The following is a 20,422-nucleotide window of genomic DNA, read 5'->3' as shown; positions in this document are numbered from 1 at the left end:
CTATACTTTAACAGTTCAACTTAAGTATCAGACTCATGTCTTTTCTGAAAACCTTCCAAGCCTTCTGCCCTGTTCTGCTGCATTATACAATGTTATGCTGCCAAAGTCTTATCTCATTTCCTCTTCTAGCTTATACTAATATGATGGCATACATCAATAATGTCCACTCCCTCTCCACAGTCTTCACAGCTGACTTAGAATGGACCATTTTACCCAATCATAAGAATCTGTCACGCAGGTTCAACCCAAGATGCCTTCCTTTACTGACAATATTCATATTTAACCTTCTCTCAAGTCTTGTAACAAGGTATACCTCCTCCACAGCTTATCATTTATTCTACTTCAACAATTCTGAGACATCATTTTGGCTTTTTCCTCACATTTTAACATCTCTGAAACAAGGATACATTTTACAAATGATAACATGGCAGCCTAATAAGAACATTTATTCATTCTTAGTGGTATGTAAAATATGTGATTAGGACTGGGGTGTAAGCTCATTGGTAGAGTCCCTACTTATGATGGGACTGATCAGGGTAGGTCTGATTTCCAGCAGTGTCAAAAAAAAAAAGGTGGTGGGGGGATTTTATAATCATTACCTCTACAGAATTGATGAGGGGAAAAAAAGGTAGTCCATTACAATTACTTTGTATATTTCTATTTCTACTACCAGACTGCCAACTGCTACAGAGCAGAGGCTATGTCACCATGTTTGACCAGCATAGATTTTGGCACAAAAGAAAGTTTATATTCAATAAACATTAATAATAATGTTTATTTAGTATTTAATAAGTATCATGTACTATTCTAGACACTACACAAAATAATACATTTAATTCACCTAATAATTCCATGAAGTACAATTACTTTCTACATTTCATGGATGAGGAAACTGAGGTATAGCACTTGCTATAAATTCATTCAATGACAAAATAAAGCTACATAGGATCTGAACTGATGTTTGCTGACGTAATTGGTTATCACTGTTTTTCATTCAACAACTATTAATGATCATCAGATATGGTGGTACATGCCTGTAATCTCAGCACTCATGAGCCTGAGGCAGAAGAATCACTTTGAGTTCAAGTCCCACCTGAACTATATGACAAGATCCTGTCTAAAAAGACAAAAAAAGGACCGAGGATTTAGGTCAGTGGCATAAAACCTGCCTAGCAAGCATGAGGTTGTGCATTCAATCCCCACTATCCAAAAAAAAAAGTATATATATATATATATATATGCAGTTCCCATAAGCTAATTAACTACTAACAAGGCTATTCTGAAAGTGGCTTTTTTTTTCTTTTTCAGAGTCTTAATAAATCATCAAGTTGCCCAGATTAGGCTTGAATTTTTGATTCTCCCACATCTGCATGCACCACTACTGCCCTGCCCCGCCTTCCTCTTTAACAGCTTGTCATATTCTCACCCTTTAAAATTGTCAGCACTACATCTGGAATCAAAGCAAAACACAGGCGTGGGATATAGCTCAATGGCACAAGCGCCTGCTTGGCAGTTCCAATCCCTGGTACAAACAAAAATAAAAATAAAAAAACAAAGAAATCTATTGGTTTTTTTAAAATTGTTTTCTTATTAATTAGGTGCTGTGAAACTATCATAGAGACTTCAGTTAGAAAAAGAGTTTCAAGTTTGAAAGGACTCAAGAAACAAAAAATTCTGTTTTCAAACTAATGTATTCACTAAAAAAAGGAATGGGCAGGCATGGTGGTACATACCTATAATCTCAGCAACTGGAGAGGCTGAGGCAGGAGGACTGCTACAAGTTCCAGGCCAGCCTAGGCTGCAAAGTAAGCTCAAGGGCAGCCTAAACTACATTGTAAGAGCCTATCTAAAACACACACAGAGAAAGAAATGTATGTAAGCAGCATCATTTTGTATTTAAATAGAATATTTAGGGCTAGGGATATTGCTCAGTGAGACAGCACCTGCCTGGCAGGCACAAAGTCCTGAGTTCAGTTCCTGTTACAAAAAAAAAAGCCAGGCGTGATAGCACACACCTGTAATCTCAGTACTCAGAGGCTGAGGCCGGAGGATCCTTGCAAGTTTGGAGACAAGCCTAGGCTACAAAAGTGAGCCCAAAGCCAGTTTGAATACACAGTGAGATCCTGTTTCAAAAAGTAAAATAAAAAAAAAAAAAAAAAGAACCTTTAAAAAACTTTCCCAGCAAAGGGTGGTGGAACACACCTGCCGGAGAGTGAGGTAGGAGGACTGTTGCAAGTTCAAGACCAGCCTGGCCTACAAAGTGAGCTCAAGGCCAGCCTGAACTGCATAGTGAGACCCTGTCTCAAAAAGACAAAAAAAAAAGTTTTCTTAGAGCCATGAGATGCTTTTTTTTGGTCTTTTTCATTTTTATTGGTACCGGGGATCGAACTCACGACCACCTGCTTGCAAGGCAGGTGCTTATGCCGCTGAGCTAAATCCCCAGCCCCCATGAGATGCTTTTTAAAGAAAAATGATTCAGGGCCGGGGATTTAGCTCAGCGGCATAAGTGCCTGCCTTGCAAGCAGGCAGTCGTGAATTTGATCCCTGGTACCGATAAAAAGGAAAAAGACAAAAAGAAAAATGATTCACTTTATCAGACTAACAATAAGTTAACAACCTTATTTCTTTTATTTTAGCCCTTGCTACATTAGGAATTCACCAGAAGACTATATCCTCATAGTTCATTTCCCACTTTAGACAGACTGCTTATACAACTGGCAATCATGTAATGGGCTACCTCCTTTCTCTCCCCAAAGGAAACAAGTCCTCATTCGGTAACTATTACCTACTACATAAAAGTAACAACAATGCAAGGCATAGTGGTGCACACCTGCAATCCCAGCATTCAGAAGGCTGAGGCAGCAGGATCACCACGAGCCCCAGGCTAGCCTGGGTTACTCAGTGAGTTCAAGGCTAGCCTGAAGTATATAGTGAGATCCTATCTAAAAGCAAGCAAACAAACCAACAAAAAAAACAGTAACAAGAGCAGGGCATGATGGTCCATGGCTGTCAGGAAACTGAGGCAAAAATACTGAAAACTGGTAGCCAGCCTGGTCAATTTAGCAAGATTCTGTCTCAAAACAAAATAAAAGAGTGGACACAGTAGCACATACCTGTAACTAGCACTTTGGGAGGCTGAGGCAGGAGGATGGCAAATTCAAGTCCTTCCTGGACAACTTAGTGAGATCCTATCTCAAAATAAAATATAAAAGGAAGCCCTGTGTGGTAAAACACATCTGTGATCCCGGCACTGTAGGAGGGTGACAGCAGGAGGATCCCAAATTCAAGCCCAGCCTGGGCAACTTAGCCAGATCCTGTCACAAAATGAAAAATAAAAAAAGGGCTGGGGATGTGGTTCAGTGTGAAAGCTCTGAATTCAATCCCCAGTACCCAAAAGAAAAGAAAAAGGGCAGGTGCCTGGGCATGCAGCTCAACAGTATAGTAACCCTGGGTTCAACCCTACTACCAATAAATAAATAAATAGGTCTGGGGATGTCAGCTCTATGATAGAGCACCTACCTAGCATACATAAGGTTCTGGATTCAATTCTTAATACTGTAAGGAAAACTAAAAATTAAAAAGTACAGCAGCATAGTGCCTACCTGGCAAGTTCAAGGCCTGAGTTTGATCCCAGGTGCCAAAAAAAAGGTAACAGGTAAAAGAATAGAAGGCAATCTGGGTGTGATGGTGCATGCCTGTAATCCTAGCACTCAGGAGGCTGAGGCAGGAGGATAACCCATGAGTTTAAGGCCAACTTGAATTATAGAACAAGACCTTATCTCAAAAATAAATACTAAAAAGAAAGAAGGCAAAACATTCTCATCACAACTGAACAAATCTCTATTATTTTAACCTTATAAATAGCATTTATGGATTTGTTTGAACTGATGGACAATTTTTAATAGAGTAATACATGCCAGAATAATAAATGTTCAGTTATTAAAAGTAAGTTGTGGAACCGGGAATTTAGCCCAGTGGCATAAGCGCCTGCCTGGCAAGCACAAGGTTGTAAGTTCGATCCCCGGTACAAAAAAAAAAAAAAGAGGGCCGGGGATTTAGCTCAGTAACGTAAGCGCCTGCCTGGCAAACATGAGGTCATGAGTTTGACCCCTGGTACCAAAAAATAAAATAAAATAAAAATAAGTTACTAGCTCAGCTGCAACGTTTTCTACCTCTATTTTGACATTTTCTACCTCTATTGCATTTACCATGTGATAAAAACAATAAACTGGTAGTCTGTAATGATCTATGATATAATCAAAATACATAAAAAACATTGACACCCCCCCCAAAAAATGTGAAATTAGCAGGAAAGGAAAAAGGGAGTAGAAGAGGAATAATTAAAGTATGTTATGTTCATGTACAAATCTACCAAAATGAAGCTCATTAATCTATAGAATTGGAACCAAGGATATAGCTGACTGGCATAAGCACCTGCCTGGGAAGCTTTTAAATTTGCGAGTTCAATTCCCAGTACCTGCCCCCTTCCAAAAAAAGAGATAGCAATCTGTAGAATTAATATGCACTAATAAAAAAATGTGGTAGTAGAAAGAAGGCCATAATTGGGCTGGGGATTTAGGTCAGCAGCATAAGCACCTGCCTTGCAAGCAGGCGGTTGTGAGTTTGATCCCTCGTACCAATAAAAAGAGAAAAAAAAAAAAAAAAGGCCGTAACATCTCAGTTCTCAAATGCTTCTGTTCACAATTCGTTTCTCAAACAAAAGCATGTGACAAAATTTTGCTTCCATTCACAAACATTACACCAGGTGACAAACACAATTTTGGCCATCTTCCCCACACAAACACAAACTTGGTCATCTTCTCCAAAATTATAAAACAAATTAAGTTTGTGAATTGAGGTATCACTGTAAATATAAATTTATAAATACAAAAGTAGAACACATTTGTATTCTGTAATGATCTATGATAATAGTTAGAAATGTTTTGTTTCTGGTGCTGGGGATTGAACTCAAGGTCTTGCACATGCTAGGTAAGTGCTCTGCCACAGAATTACACCTTCAGTCCCTCCTTTTTAAACCATTTTCTAAGAAACAGTGCTACGTAGAGTGGATTTTTGGGAAAGCTAAAGAACTAGATAGAGAAAAAGAAGTTAAAGTTATACATTACTGTGCATTTCCAAGAAAGAGAGGTCAAACATGTTTTACCTGACAGAGAAGTTAAAGACAAGGGTTCATTTCTCCTCTTCTATAAAATAATTTAGTCCTCTTATCTGTCAATCTCCAAATAACTGTACAGCTACTTCCTTTTACTCAGCTAAAAGATAAATCCTTCACCCATTTCCAAAAGGCTTCACCATTTCAACTCTCCGAGCTGGGAAAGTTGAAGTACTGTATTCTTTCTGTCCTTTTGAAAGGAGTTTGCACCTGTCTTTCAAAAGCTATGGCTAAAAAGCCATTTTCTCTCTCTGGAAGCACATAGTAAAACTCTGTCCTTTGCTTTGTCTACCCTAAACAACAACAACAACAAAGGTTCAGGAGTGCTCCTTCAACCTTTCAAAGAAACCAGGCACCTCTTTAACTTGCAGAACGTTTGCCTTTTTCACTCTACCAGGAAGGTTCCAGGGACAGGCAAAAAAAAAAAAAAAAAAAAAAGAGTTGAAAAGCTGGTGTACACTTAGCTAAACTCTGTAACAGAAAAAAAGGTCATGGGGCAACCAGAATCCTTTGAAGAGAAAACCTTTTAAAATTTAAAAATAACAGGAGTTGAGCCAGGTGTGGTGGCACACATTTGTAATCCCAGTACTCAGGAGGCTGAGGCAGAAAGATTGCTGTGAATTTGAGGTCAGCTTGGGCCATATAGTGAGTCCAATGCCAGCCTGAACTAGATAGCAAGACCCTGTCTCAACTCCTCCCCCAAAAAAAGAGAACAGGGGCTTTGCTAGTGGTAAGCCCTTATGTAAGGCCCTGGGTTCAATATCCAGTATGCCAAAAGAAAGAAAAATCGAGCCAGTCAGGGTAAGTACAGGCCTGTGTAACTCCAGACTCCAGAGGCTGAGGCAAGTAGGACTGCAAGTTCAAAGCCAGGCCAGATAACTTAGTGAGTCCTTACTCCAAAATTTAAAAAAAGGGGATAGGAATGTAACTCAGTACTCTCTGGGTTTAATCTCCAGGACCACACAAACGAAGAGAAAAAAGAGAATCAGGTTTTCAGCAGGGGTACAGCTCAGTGACACAGCATTTGCCTACCACACAGAAGGTTCTGGGCTTGATCTCCAGCCCTGCTCCTCCCCCCAAAAAAAGAAGGAAAGAAAGAAATAGTATTTGCACACCCCCTGGGGAGCTCTCCTAAACTGTCTCAAACTAGTTTTCTCAAATCATAATAAAGTAGGTTACTACCAACAGTGTTACAAGGAAACCTGACTGAAGTTCAGAAAGCATTTAATGGATTGGTCCTCCATTCTCTATTTCCTTCCTCTTGGGTGAGGCACTACATATAATTTGTAAAAATGCCAGAATATGGGATTTCCCCATACAAGTCTGATGGCTAATTTGTCACATTACTGAAGAAATTGGTATTTCTGCACTGTACTTACATAGATGCAACATATTTATCTAGTAAGATTTTACAAATAATATTCTTTGCCTTGACAGAGAAATCAGTTATTTCACTAACAAGATAAGTCCTAAAATCCAATAGTGTTGTTGGTAATATATTAGCATCCTCACCTTACAATTCACAATTTTCATAAACAATCTCAACCATATACATGATGCTTGCAATAGTCCATCTGAGCCATATCTTCCAGAGTTCCAGAGGTTCAGAAAGACTAAACCTGCCCAGTTATCCCAGGTTTATCGGTGGTGGACGTGGGTATCCAGCCCGTCCGACTTGAAGGTTGTTCTTGGCCCTAGAACCGTTCCGTTCCAAGTTTAAACAGAGAGCTCCTGACCCCGACCCTCTATCCAGGGCAGCCTATTACTCCAGGTGATGGCTCTTCCCTGCCTAGTTCAGAGTTGATTTCCTCAGCTCCAGCAAGGCTTTCTTCTTCCACTACCCTCCCCCCGCGACCATTCTCTGAAAGAAGCGGAAAGGGAGAGGCGACCAAAAGCTCCTGGGGGGAAGGGATGATGACAAACCGGGAGTGCAGGACACTGGCCCTGCTGTGGGCTCGTTCACTGCTCACGTACAACCCCTTCCCCTCCTCCAAACAGCCCAGCTCTGGGACGGGATTCCCACCACCCATGCCCCAAATTCTACATCACTATCTCAAACTCCCCCTCCCCACGTCCCTCTGTCACCGACTGGCAAAGCCCACCCCCCAAGTCAGAGTAGCCTTCTGCTAGACCATCTCCCAAAAGTCCCCACTCTCCACTCCCCTTCCACCACCACTCACTGTCGGTGACTGGGCCCGGCCCTCATGGCTGCTTGGTAGCCGCCTGCTGCCGCTACCGCTGCTCTACGCCCCAAGCACCTCAGTCACTACCGCCACCGTCGGGACTCGCCAGCAACCTCTTCTGCGCCTGCGCAGCCTGGAGCGCCGGGGGCCCTAGCGGGCAGTTTGCGCCTGCGCAGCCTGACCTGGTGGCGTCTTCCTCAGTGCCTGATATTCTGCACTGCTAGGTCTCAGGTGGACATGGCCGCTGGCCATCCTTGAGTACTTATTAGACTTAGAAAATTGGTGGCTTCCCCAGGTTTTGAGGTGCCTGGAGTACATAGCTAAGATACTAAACTCTCGAATTGCGTTTTCCTTCGAGGCCACAGAGTTAATAGCACTTACAGCAGGCATTCCAGACCCTCCTTCCATTTATAGGCCTGAACTCAGGTGCTCTCAGGGGACCCCTGACAATAAATTTGGGATTCTTTCAAAAAGACAATCACATCTAAAATGTATGAAGGGTGATTATGAAAAAGTCAACTTTGACGTTCCAGAATACACTACTGGCCAGTAGTTGCTTTGCAGCAGTGGAGGACTTTGTCTCTGGGGTGACCTCACCTAGAATACACTGGGATATTGCTAAGTTCAGGTCCTTTACAAAGTCCGTTTATAAAGTGTATGCTATTTATTGGACGTCTTTTAGGTATTCCATATGTGCCAAAGAGGAATTTGCAGACAGTTTTCTACTTTCCTGCTCCCGGTGCGGATAAACCATTGTCTTGCTTGGCATAGCATAACAAGAGAGTTGGGAACTCAACAGTATAGACTTAAAAGTGACAGGCAACAGACTTTAAGCAACAGGAAGAGGCAATATATAATTAAACTCCTCCAGCAGGAGTGGAAGTGTGCACACCCATAATCCTAGCACTGGGGATCCCAAGCATTCGAGGCCAGTCTGGGCTACAAAGCAAGACCCTGCGTCAAACAAACAAAAATTTCTCCTGACTCTTTTCTTCCACCACACCCCCAGTCCTCACTTCCTGTCCTCTACAAAGTTTGGACAGAAAGGGACCAAGATATCATGCAAGGCAAAGAACAGTGAGGAAGAGGAAGGAAAGGAGAAATTTCAAACTTTCTGTGAAGGACATTTCTATTGTAGTCAGGATTGTAATTGTTCTCCTCACAATCAGAATACAGAATTTATAATATTACTTTATGATGGTCCCCCAGAGTTAAACACAAAAAGTTCAGGAACTCTGTCCACAACACTAAAGACCCAGAATATTCAGAGAAGGGCCTGGATCCCACAGCCATGTTCTGCCTGCCTGAGTCTAGCTGAAAACCCAGAGCCCATGACAATTGCCTCCCACGAGTCCAGCTGGAGGTCAAGAACCCATGCCAAGGACTGTTTTATGGATCTGCTGCGAAGGCCCAAAGGTCAGTGGAGAAAGCTAAAAAGTCTGTACCAGCGGGGTGAAGGAGCTGTGCCAGCAGGTTGAGAGTTCTACACTGAAGCTGAGAAGTCACACTCAAAATAAATGACCAATGCTGCCCTGAAAAGCACCGCACCCATCCTCAGTGACAAGGAGGACTCAAGGTCCACCAGTGATGAGAACAGTGAATACATGACAGGAAGCCAACATGATAAGCTTCTCCTGAAGATTAAGCAGCACACATCTTCACCTCTGGAGCCAGGAAATGATGTTCCATGTAAGGACCAAAGCTCCCCTCAAAATGAACCACAGCCACTCTCACTGACAAGGTCCCAAGCTCCTCTGTGATAATGGCCGAATTCATATCGGGAAAGCTAGTTACAACAAGCTCCTCCAGGAAAACCAACAGCTGGAAACAGCAACACTTAGAAAAACCCACAAATCCCAGATCTTCCTCTCCATGTCTCTGTTTATGCTGGCAACTTTCCTCAGGTGGGCCATCTACACGCAGCACCATGCTGATTTAATTCAACTGGTGTTAAGTAGACCAGCAGTTTTTAATCCATAACAATTACATTCTCTGTACTTCTAGGGTAATTTGTAAGGAAAGAAAAAATTACTTCCGATTCCAGGTTTTATATGAATATTTGAACTCCTAATCAAAGATTAAGGAATCTTTTCTTCGTTTTAGAAAGAAGCAAGAATAGGCTATAGAACCTAAAATGTACCAATAAACTTAATAAAAGGAAAGAAAAGAAAAATTAAAATTTAAAAAACAGTTGAAAATCTGGAAATAGAATGTCATAGAGGTGCTAGACACAATAGAGCCTAATTATAATTAATATTACTTATTATTCATTTTTTTCTTTTGTTTTGAGACAGTCTCCCTGTGTAGCCCAGGCCTCAAACTCACAGCAGTCCTCCTGCCATAGCCTCCAGAGTATTGGGATAATAGGTCTGTACCACTATACTCAGCTCATTTGTTTTGTAAAGGGAAGAAGAAAAATACATAGAACTCCCTATAATGGGATTCTTAGGTCACAAAAATAGAATTCTTCCTATCTTATTCTCAGAGACGCAATGGAGAACCTGAAGACTTTCTTCTCATCAGATGTTTTGTTTTGTTTTTTGAGACAGGGTCTTTCTATTCTATGTAGCCCAAGGTGGCCTAAAACTCGCAGAGATCCTCCTGCCTCAACCTCTATCAAGTGCTGAGATTACAAGCATGTGCCATCTTGCCCAGTTCAACTTTTAAATACAGAACTAAACATTGCTCTAGGAAAATAGTATACAAATTAGTGTCTAATCCAGTCCCTAGAAAATCAAATCTAGCCAAGCATGGTGGTGCCTATAATCCCAGCATTCTGAAAGACTGAGGCAGGAGCAAAATTTCAATTGCATCCTGAGCAATTTAGTGAGATCCTGTGTAAAAATAAAATCCAGGTACATGCCTGTAATTCCAGCACTCAGGAGGCTGAGGCTGGAGGGTTGCTGTGCATTTGAGGCCCGCCTGGACTGCACAGCGAGACTCTGTCTCAAAAAATAAAAAAGGGCTGGGGATATAGTGCAGTATGAAGGCCCTCAGTTCAATGCCCAGTGCAAAAAAAGAAAGGAAGAAAAAAAGAAAGAGAAAAAAATCTATGCATAGGACGAGGGATTTAGCTCAGCAGCACAAGCACCGGCCTGACAAGCACAAGGTCATGAGTTCAATCCCTGTTACCAAAAGATAATAGACATAGACCTAACATATGAGCTCGCCTGGTCAGGACCATCTTGATTTATATAGTATAAAAGACAACAGATGATAATCCCAGATACTTAGGAGGCTAAGCCAGAAGGATCACAATTTGGAAATCTGGGCAATTTAGCAAGACAATGTGTCAAGAAATAAAAAAGTATAGGCCAGGCATGGTGATACACACCTGTAATCCTACCACTCCAGACACTGAAGCAGGAGGGTCATTAATTTGAGGACAGCCTTGGGTACATGGGCAATTCAAGGTTAGTCTGAATTATATAGTGAGATCCTGTGTTAGAGAAAGACTGACAGTAGTACCACACACCTGAATTCAATTCCCTCTATCACAAAGAATATTACAGGGGCTGGGGATTTAGCTCAGCGGCATAAGCACCTGCCTTGCAAGCAGGCGGTCGTGAGTTCGATCCCCAGTACTGATAAAAAAGATTTAAAAAAAAAAAAAAGAATATTACAGTTGATAGTATGGGCAAGGTGGTACATGTCTGTAATCTTAGCATTTGGGAGGCTGAGGCCAGACAATCACCATGAGTTCAAGGCCTGGACCATACAGTTAATTCAAGACCACTCTGAGCTACATATCAAGACCCTGTCTCCCAGCTAGGAAATGAAGTTTCAGTTTTCTGACCTACAAAATGAAGTTGATAAAAACAATATATGCCATTCAGAGTAACTAAGAGTTATTAAATATGAGAGAAAATGCATGTTTGGTTTATGCTTATAATTACACTGGTTTATACTTGTATTATAGGGGCTGGGGATTTAGCTCAGCAGCATAAGCGCCTTCCTTGCAAGTGTGCAGTCGTGAGTTTGATCCCCGGTACTGATAAAAACGAAAAAGACAAAAAAATAAAAAATAAAAAATACTTGTATTATAAGTAACAGGTAAATGACAGATAATGATGACAATGAATATACTGTCTAATAGGCAAAATAATTTGTATGATTAGTAACAAATCCACTATTACTGACTTTTGAACATGTTAAGAATATATGATAAATCCATCTCCGGTACCAAAAAAAAAAAAAAAAAAAAAAGACTTAAAGAATATATGATACTGGGCCAGGGAAGCACAAGGTCGTGAGTTCAATCCTGGTACCAAAAAAAAAAAAAAAAGAATCATTTAGAAATGATGGATAAAATGTGCTCATGGCCAAGGCATTCTTACCACATTGAAGAGACTGAGATGCCTTCAGGATCAGTCTAAATTCCACAAACATTTGACACTACAGTGCCATCTTGCAGATGGACTGATGCCTTTGTAAACCAAGTATGTATCTTTGGGTCACAGATAGAATTTATTCTCCTGTTCAGTTCCCAAAAAGAAAAAAAAAGAGGGCCAGGGATTTAGCTCAGCAGCATGAGGTCATGAGTTTGATCCCCAGTTCCAAAAAGAAAGAAAAAAAGAGAAAGAAAGACACTGTCTCAACAAAAGAAAACAAACCAAAGAAAAAAAGAAAGAAAAAAAGCTGACAGGGCAGGGTGATAGGAAGTGTTATCCTGTGGGCAGGATCCAGGATCAGTCCCAGAAGCTAGCTCCTGACTTTGTATGGTTTGATTTGATTTGAGACAGGGTATCTCTATGCAGTTCAGGATAGCTTAGAACTATGTAGCGCAAACTGGCCTTGAACTCACAGGGATCCTCCTGCTTCAGCCTCCTGAATGCTGGAATTAACAGGCATGCACCAGCGCACCAAGTTTATCTCCTAATTTTGAAGAGTTGGCTTTAATTGCAAAACTATTACCTTTTGGAAAGTAAACATGTTTGGCATCACAAGGAATGTATAGAGCCAGGAAAGAGGAAAAATTGAGCCGGGTGTGTTGGCTCACGCCTGTAATCCCCACACTCGGGAGGCTGAGGTGGGAGGATCGTTGGGAGTTCGAGACCAGCCTGGGCTACAAAGTGAGCTCAAGGCCAGCCTGAACTGCATAGCGAGACTCCATCTCAAAAAAGACAAAAAAAAAAAAAAAAAAAAAAAGAGAGAGAGAGAGAAAATTAATACTGACACTGTTCTGATGAATGGCCTGAGCTGACCTTGAACTTTCTGGGAATTGTACCTTCCTTCTCTCCTCTCTGTGTTATTTTATCAATTTTTTCTGTCTACTGGGTCAGAGCAACATGCAGTCTTCTGGAAAGACCTGCAGGTATCTATTTTATCACAGCATATTTTCCTATATTTAAACTATTCTGGGTCCCCTGAAAGTTTTCCCTATTTAAATTTATTTATCTGAGCATGAGGTCATGAGTTCAATCCCTAGTACTAAAATAACACAAAACAAAATAAATAAATAAGTTTATCTATCTGGTTTGGCTTTTTAAAACTTTTTGTTGTTGTTGCTTTTTTTTGTTTTGTTTTTTGAGGTAATTTAAGGTCAGTTTAAGGTAGTTTGAGCTGCCTCAAACTCAAGGTCCTCTGACCTCGGCATCCTGAGTGTGGGCTGGCAAATGTGCATCGTCACACCCACCTTACTACTTAATGTTCCTCATTAAATTTTTAAAAATTTTTATTTGTTTTGTTTTGTTTCATTTAGTTTTGTTGAGACGGGATCTCACTGTGTAGTTCAGCCTGGCTTTGAACTTACCATGTAGCCCAAGCTGGCCTCAAACTTGCAGGAATCCTCCTGCCTCAGACTCCTAAATAGTAAGATTATAAATGTGCACTACCACACCTGGCTAAATTTTTTGAAAATTTTTTTTTTGTTTTCTTTTGAGATGGGATCTCACTATGTAGTTCAGCTTGGCCCTGAACTACCAGCAAATCTTTCTACCTCAGCCTCCCAAATGCTGAGATTACAGGAATGTACCACCAAGTCCAGCTAAAGTTTTTATTTATTATTTTATTTATTTTTGGTTTTTTTGAGACAGGGTCTTGCTACGTAACCCAGGCTGGCCTCAGACTCTTGGCAAGCCTCTGGCTTCAGCTTCCCAAGTGCTGGAGTTACAGGCACTCACCACCATACCCAACTAAAATTTTACTTTTTTTTTTTTTTTACTACTACTAGTACATAATGATTTTTTTTCTTTTACCTGGTGGCACAGGTCATCATAATGATTTTTTACATTGTTGTCTTTTTTTTTTTTTTCCTTTTTTCTGGTACCAGGGATCAAACACGACTGCCTGCTTGCAAGGCAGGTGCTTATGCCACTGAGCTAAATCCCCATCCCCTACATAATGATTTTTTTCAAAAACATTTTGGGCTGGGGATTTAGCTCAGCAGCATAAGCGCCTGCCTTGCAAGCAGGCAGTCGTGAGTTCAATCCCCGGTACAGATAAAAAAAATGAAAAAGACAAAAAAAAAAAAAAAAAAAACCCACAAAAACATTTTATTGAAGGATAAAAAGGAAAAAAAAACTATAATAATTTCAATACATACACATTAATCAGGGGGCAACAATTGTACATACATTGTATATTATCATCCCCAAATCATTCAACCAACCAGATGACATGACATCTGCATTCTATTGTCTGAACAATACCAGCACAAATCTTTTTTATTTTAACCGGTACCGGGGATCAAACTCACGACCGCCTGCTCACAAGGCAGGTGCTTAAGCCGCTGAGCTAAATCCCAAGCCCCAATCAGTGCAAATCTTTTTCAGTGAACTCAGAGAACTTAGTAGTGCATCTTAACTATTTTTATATACATGTACATATACATACATTTTTTCTATCAGCTTGTCACAACAGTGCATAATGACTGTACTCATTGTGAGACTGAATTTACTAGCAAAGGCAGAATAGTGAATTTTTTTTTTTGAGATAGGGTCTCACTATGTAGTTCAGGCTGGCCTCAAACTTCCCGCAATCCTCCTGCCTTAGCCTCCTGAGTGCTGGGATCACAGGCATACATCACCACACTCAGCCCAGCTCCATTTTCAGACTGGGTGCTTTGCAAGAGGCTCATTTAGGCATGAAACGTATACCCAAACCTAAGTAACTCAGCATATAACATTCCCTAAACTACACTGATTACCTTGAGGGTAGATATGTAATTCAGACACAAAAAGGCACAGGAATTTTCTTCTTGCTTCTGCAAACCTTTTTGCTTCTGGGAATTCTTTTATTCTTTCCCATTGACCTTGGATGGGAGGAGATATATCTGGAGCTGTTACAGCTATGTTGATACCATAAAGGAGGGGCTGGGGATTTAGCTCAGCGGCATAAGCACCTGCCTTACAAGCAGGCAGTCGTGAGTTTTTTTTTTTTTTTTTTTTTTTTTTCATTTTTATCGGTACCGGGGATCGAACTCACGACCGCCTGCTAGCAAGGTAGGTGCTTATGCCGCTGAGCTAAATCCCCAGCCCCAGTCGTGAGTTTGATCCCTGGTACTGATAAAAAAGGAAAAGACAAAAAATTAAAAAAAGGGTACTGTAAAGGAAGAGCAAATCCAGAGAAAGATGTCATTTATTTTGCATTTTTATTTATTTATATCTTATTATTTTGTAGTACTTGGGATTGTGAGGTTTTTTGCTTTGATTTGGGAATTGAAGTCAGGACCTTGCTCTTGGGAGGCAGCATCTGTCATTGAACCATATCGCTGGTCCCAGTACTTGGAATTGAGACACGGGCCTTTACATTGAGCTATAGTCTCAGCCCTTTTTCTTTTCTTTTCTTTTCTTTTTTTTTTTAACTTTTTATTTTTAGACAAAATCTCACTAGTCATTAAATTGCCTGGGCTTGTTTTAAATTTGTGAGCCTCCTGTTGCAGCCTCCCAGAGTGCTGGGATTACAGGTATGACCTTCCATGCCAACTAGATGTCTTTCATTCATTTCATTGAACAAAAAAATCTATTGTGGGGCTGGAGATTTAGCCCAGTAGCATAAGCATCTGCCTGGCAAGTATTGAGATCATGAGCTCAAGTCCTGGTACCAAAAAAAAAAAAAATCTGTTATGTACCTACATGATGTCAGATAGTACTCTAGAGGCACACGTCAATACAACTCAGACCCAGACATAGCAGTGAACAATATAGACAGACCCTGAAGGCTGTGGGTGTGGCTCAGTGGTAAAGTTCTTGGTAGCATGTGTGAGACACTGGGGTCCATCCCTAGTACCGTATAAAGAAAAACAAAAAACAAAAGTAAACATGTGGGGGCTGGGGATTTAGCTCAGTGGCATAAGCGCCTGCCTTGCAAGCAGACAGTCGTGAGTTCCATCCCCGGTACCGATAAAAAGGAAAAAGACAAAAAAAAAAAAAAAAAAAAAAAAAGGCAAACCTGTGGCAGTGGTATGTACATGTAATCCCAGCACCCCAGGAGGAAGATGGGAAGTTCAAACCCAGCCTGGATAACTCAAGTTCCAAGTTCTTAAAGAGACCCTGTCTCCACATTATAAAGCATTGGGATGTAGCTCAGTGGGAAGGTCCTTGTTTAATCCCAAGTGCCTAAGTAAATGATAGTAAATAACAGATCCTGTCCTCATAGAATTTATAGTCTCATAAATAACAACAGACAGTGATGTAGAATTTAATAAATATCTTTTTTTTTTTTTTCGATGCCAGGGATGGAACTCACGACCTCACATTTACCAGGCAGGTGCTTGAGCTGCTGAGGTAAATCCCCGCGCTCAATTCTTTTAATTATCATAATAATCCTATGAGGGTACTACTACTACCATTATCCTTATTTTATATATGGGTAAACTGAAGTTGAAAGAAGTTACCTTCCAGGATCATACAATAAATAATGGAAAGGCTGGGGATTTAATTCCGTGGCTTAAGTGCCCACCTGGCAAGTGTGAAGTCGTGAGTTCAATCCCCAGTACCACCTAAATAAATAAATAAATAATGGAGCCAAGAATCAATTCCAGGATTTCTAGGGTACTTATTTATTTTTGTCTTTTTGACATAGGTTTTTTTTTTTTTTTAATTGGTACCGGGGATCAAACTCATGACTGTGCACTTGCAAGGCAGGTGCTTATGCCGCTGAGCTAAATCCCCAGCCCCTGAGACAGGGTTTGCTACACAGTTCAGGCTTACCTTAAATTCACTTTGTAGCCCAAGCTGGCCTCTAACTCACAGCAATTCTCCTGCCTCAGCTTCCTTAGTGCTGGGATTACAGACATGTACCACCATACCTGGCTAGGATTTCTGGTTTTACAATCTGTGTGTTCAACTGGGCATGGTGGTACGTCTGTAACCCTAGTACTCTGAAAGACTGAGGCAGGAAGACTGAAAATTCAACCACAGCCTGGACAATTTAGTAACTAGCAAGGCTCTGTCTCAAGATTTACAAATTTAAAAAGGCTTGAGGATATAGCTCAATGTGAATGTCCTAGATTTAAATTTCTGTACTGAGGGGTTGGGGATTTAGCTCAGCGGCATAAGCACCTGACTTGCAAGCAGGCAGTCGTGAATTCAATCCCCGGTACCGATAAAAAAGAAAAAAAGGAAAAAAAAAATAAATTTCTGTACTGCAAAAAAAAAATCTGTATTGCAGAAAACAACCCCAATCTCCTTCTGATTGCCCTTAAATCTCTGGAACTCCTCTGCTTTGCTTCACCATCTTCATTGCACTGTTAGTGAGAAAAATAATTGATATCTAGTTAGAAAAGGGCTTGGGCTGGGGATTTAGCTCAGTGGCATAAGCGCCTGCCTTGCAATCGTGAGTTCAATCCCCGGTATCGGTAAAAACGAAAAAGACAAAAAAAGAAAAGAAAAGGACTTGGGGTCAGGAAAGATTGTGGAGTTTTTTTGTATGTATGCATGTATTTATTTTGAGACAGGATCTCACTATGCAGTTTAGGCTGATCTTGAACTCACTTTGTAGCCCAGCCTGGTCTCAAATTTACAACAATCCTCCTGCCTCAGCCTCCCAAGAGTGCTAGAATTACAGGCATATGCCACCATACCCAGATGTTATTTTTTGTCTTTTTGAGACACGGTTTCCCTATGCAGTTAAGGCTAGCCTTGAGCTCACTTTGTAACCCAGGATTTTGCATTTATTTATTTATTTACATACCTGTCTGTATGGCAGATTGAACCCAGGGCCTTGCATATGCCAGACAAATACTTTACCACTGAGCCACATTTGCACTTCTATTTTTCTTGCTTCATGCTATTTTATTTGTGGGCCTGCACTGGCTTCCTATTATAAATAATACAAGAATGAACATTTTTGTGCCTAATCATCGCCCATTCCCTTTAAGTAATTATCTCAGAAGTAAAAATCCAGGATCACCGAGAGGAATAATTCAATGTTTCTTTGTCTCCACTGCCACACAGAGATTCAGGGAAGGTGAACTCAAGGTCTCAAATGAGCTCCACCAGCTCTGAGCAGGAAACAGGTGGATTCCAGGTCAGCTGCACCACTTTTTAATTTTATTATTTATTTTGTGGTACTGGCAGTTGAACCCAGGATCTTCTCACTGAGCTACATTCCTAAGTTTGTTTGTTTGTTTATTTGTTTTAATTTTGTGACAGGATCTCATTACGTTGCTAAATTGCCCAGGCTGGGCTTGAGCCTGCATTCCTCCCACCTTAAGTCTCCCAGAGTGCTAGGATTATGGTATTTCTTTTATGATTTTTACATTTATGTTATTAAGCTCTTCATCTACTTACCATTTAACCTGAAAATCTCCTTTCATCCTAATTGCAACTGTAATGACATTTTGCTTAACTGTCCATCACAGAAGATCCATATATTTTTTTCTGATCCATATTTTCCTGACTGCTGGCTGTCCCCCATATTTAGTAGCATCATGTTCTCTGGACACCCATATGTCCAAAGAACATCCAGAATGTCACATTCCAAAAAGGCTGTTCCTTCCACTAACAGAGCAGGCGTCCTGAAAGCTGGAGTCTGGAACCATTTGCAAACAATTAGTACATTGGGTTTTCTAGGCTCCTGATTTTGTGTCATTTAGTTTCTCTGGAGACTAATCCTTCATTCCTATAAAGCAGCCTGGCCAATTTGTTTTTTCCACCTCCAAATTCTCCCCTCTTTGTCCTACATCATCAGTTTTTTCCTTTGTTTACTGAGTCATTGCCATGAGTAAACAATATGTTCCATCTTTTTTGTGGCATAGGAAGTCCAGACAGTGGCTATTTAGTCCAAGCTGGCTTTCAGCTTGCTATGTAGTCTAGGATGGCCTTAATCTTAAAATTCTCTTGCTTCAGCCTCCCAAGTGCTGAGATGAAATGTTGTTGTTTTGAGACAAGTTCTCCTTACATAATGCAGGCTGGCCTCAAACTCTCCACAATACTCCTGTCTCAGCCTTGAGTGCTTTTTTTTTTTTTTTTTTTTTGAGACAGGGTCTCACTATGTAGTTCAGGTTAGCCTTGAATTCACTGTGTAGTCCAGGCTGGCCTTGAACTTGCATCAATCCTCCTGCCAGTGCTGGCATTACAGACATGCACTACCACACCTGGCAGAAATGGTCCTTATTTATTTCTTTGTTCTGTCTTTGAGAACAGAAATCTCTCTTTTTTTTGTCTTTTTGAGACAGGGTCTCGATATTCAGTTCAGGCTGACCTTGAGCTCACTTCGTAGCCCAGGCTGGTCTCGAACTCGCAACGATCCTCCTGCCTCAGCCTCCTGAGTACTGGGATTACAGGGGTGAGCCACCATGCCTGGCTCAGAAATCTCTCTTAATCCTATGAACCTCTCCTTGCTTTTTTTCTCCCTACTTTTTTTTTTTTTTTTAAACAGGGCTAGGTATTAAATTCAGGGACTACTAGGATGCTAGGCAAGAACTCTATCACTGAGTTACATCCCCAGCCCTTCTTTAAATCTTCCAGACTTGTTTCAAATTTGTGAACCTCCTACTTTAGCTTCCCGAGTATCTAAGACTACAGCGATAGCCATTCCATTTAGGTCTTCATACAAATCACTGCAGTGAAACTTTTTTCAGGTCATTAATGTGTCACACAGACAATTCAGAATGCACAGCAAGTTGAAGGCCAGACTGGATGCAAGTCTCACGCTGGACCATTTTGTCTGGTTTGTTTACTGATGCATCCTTACAACCTAGATAGCACTTGCATATAGCTGTTTAATAAATTAGGCTGAGGCAGGAGAATTACTGTGAGTGCAAGACCAGCCTGGACTCCATACAACAGAGAACTCAAGGCCAGCCTGAACTACACAAAGAGAGCCCATGTCTCAAACAAAACAAATCAAAAAACCAAAAAGCCTCACTATCCAAATCCCAAACCCCACAAGACTTATCTCTTCAGTTTCAACTGTCTGACAAGTTTCAAAGGATTTAGAGACCTCAAAGGTGCAAAAACCAAGGAAAATCAGAGTAGTCTGGGAGATTCTACATTGCTAAGCAGCCTCTCCCTTTGCAATCCCTCAGCTTTTTCTCCAGAAACGAATGGCCTCAGAGAGAAAACTGTTGATAGTTACAGGAGAGAAAGCTGGGTCCAGTGGTTACTGGAATGCCGACCGAGACCATTCCTCCCTGAGCAATGGGAGGACAGCAAAAAATACAGGCTACAGGAGGCCGCTGCCGACCCCTAGATGTAGCCAGAGTTGGAGTGAGAAACAATTTTGCACACCTGAGAATAGAAAACACAAACACACAAACACCTTTATGAGAGGAGGTAAGCCCGCGCCCATTCTTTCTCTCGAATCAAGGCGTTCTCTTGTCGGGTAACGCCCCGCGCTGGGCGGAAGCATTATGTCGCTTGGCCTCCTGGGAAATATAGTCCTTCAGGAGCCAGGGCTAGAAGGACTTTTCCACAAAACTTTGAAGAAGAAAATACGTTGTGTGTGGGAGTCCCAAATGGTCATGATTCTAAATACTACACGTAGTTTCCCTTTCCTCAGCCTCCATCAGTCTCTTGAGCTTTCGCCCGCTCCACTTCCAACATCCCGGGTATCTCTATTCTGATTGGGCTGATCTAGCTCTCTACTCTCTGGTTTGTCTGCCACTCTGTCCAAGCCTAGA

General features: G+C 41.1%; 1 protein-coding gene across 8 annotated transcripts in view; it reads right to left on the bottom strand.

Moving 5' to 3' along the window:
* Positions 1–7,509, bottom strand: part of Fam222b (family with sequence similarity 222 member B) — a 74,806-nt gene extending 67,297 nt beyond the window's left edge. For 2 of the 8 annotated variants that reach the window (XM_003469716.5, XM_005003572.4), the window contains exon 1: positions 7,354–7,509. Coding sequence is in view for 1 of the 8 variants with exons in the window: in XM_063251165.1 (XP_063107235.1) it covers positions 6,686–6,706 (21 nt within the window). In the remaining 7 variants the exon portion in view is untranslated. Of the gene's footprint in view, positions 1–3,113; positions 3,315–6,685; positions 6,868–7,353 lie in introns of all 8 variants that reach the window. The other 6 variants (XM_063251163.1, XM_063251168.1, XM_063251162.1 and 3 more) reach the window with 6 other exon arrangements.
* Between the last annotated feature and the right edge of the window lie 12,913 nt (positions 7,510–20,422).

Source organism: Cavia porcellus, unplaced genomic scaffold (genome assembly GCF_034190915.1).
Source record: "Cavia porcellus strain 051 isolate PalLab524CR breed Dunkin Hartley unplaced genomic scaffold, mCavPor4.1 scaffold_6, whole genome shotgun sequence".
Lineage (NCBI taxonomy): Eukaryota > Metazoa > Chordata > Mammalia > Rodentia > Caviidae > Cavia > Cavia porcellus.
Note: the sequence above shows the minus strand (reverse complement) of the source record. Positions and strands in the feature narration are given on the sequence as shown.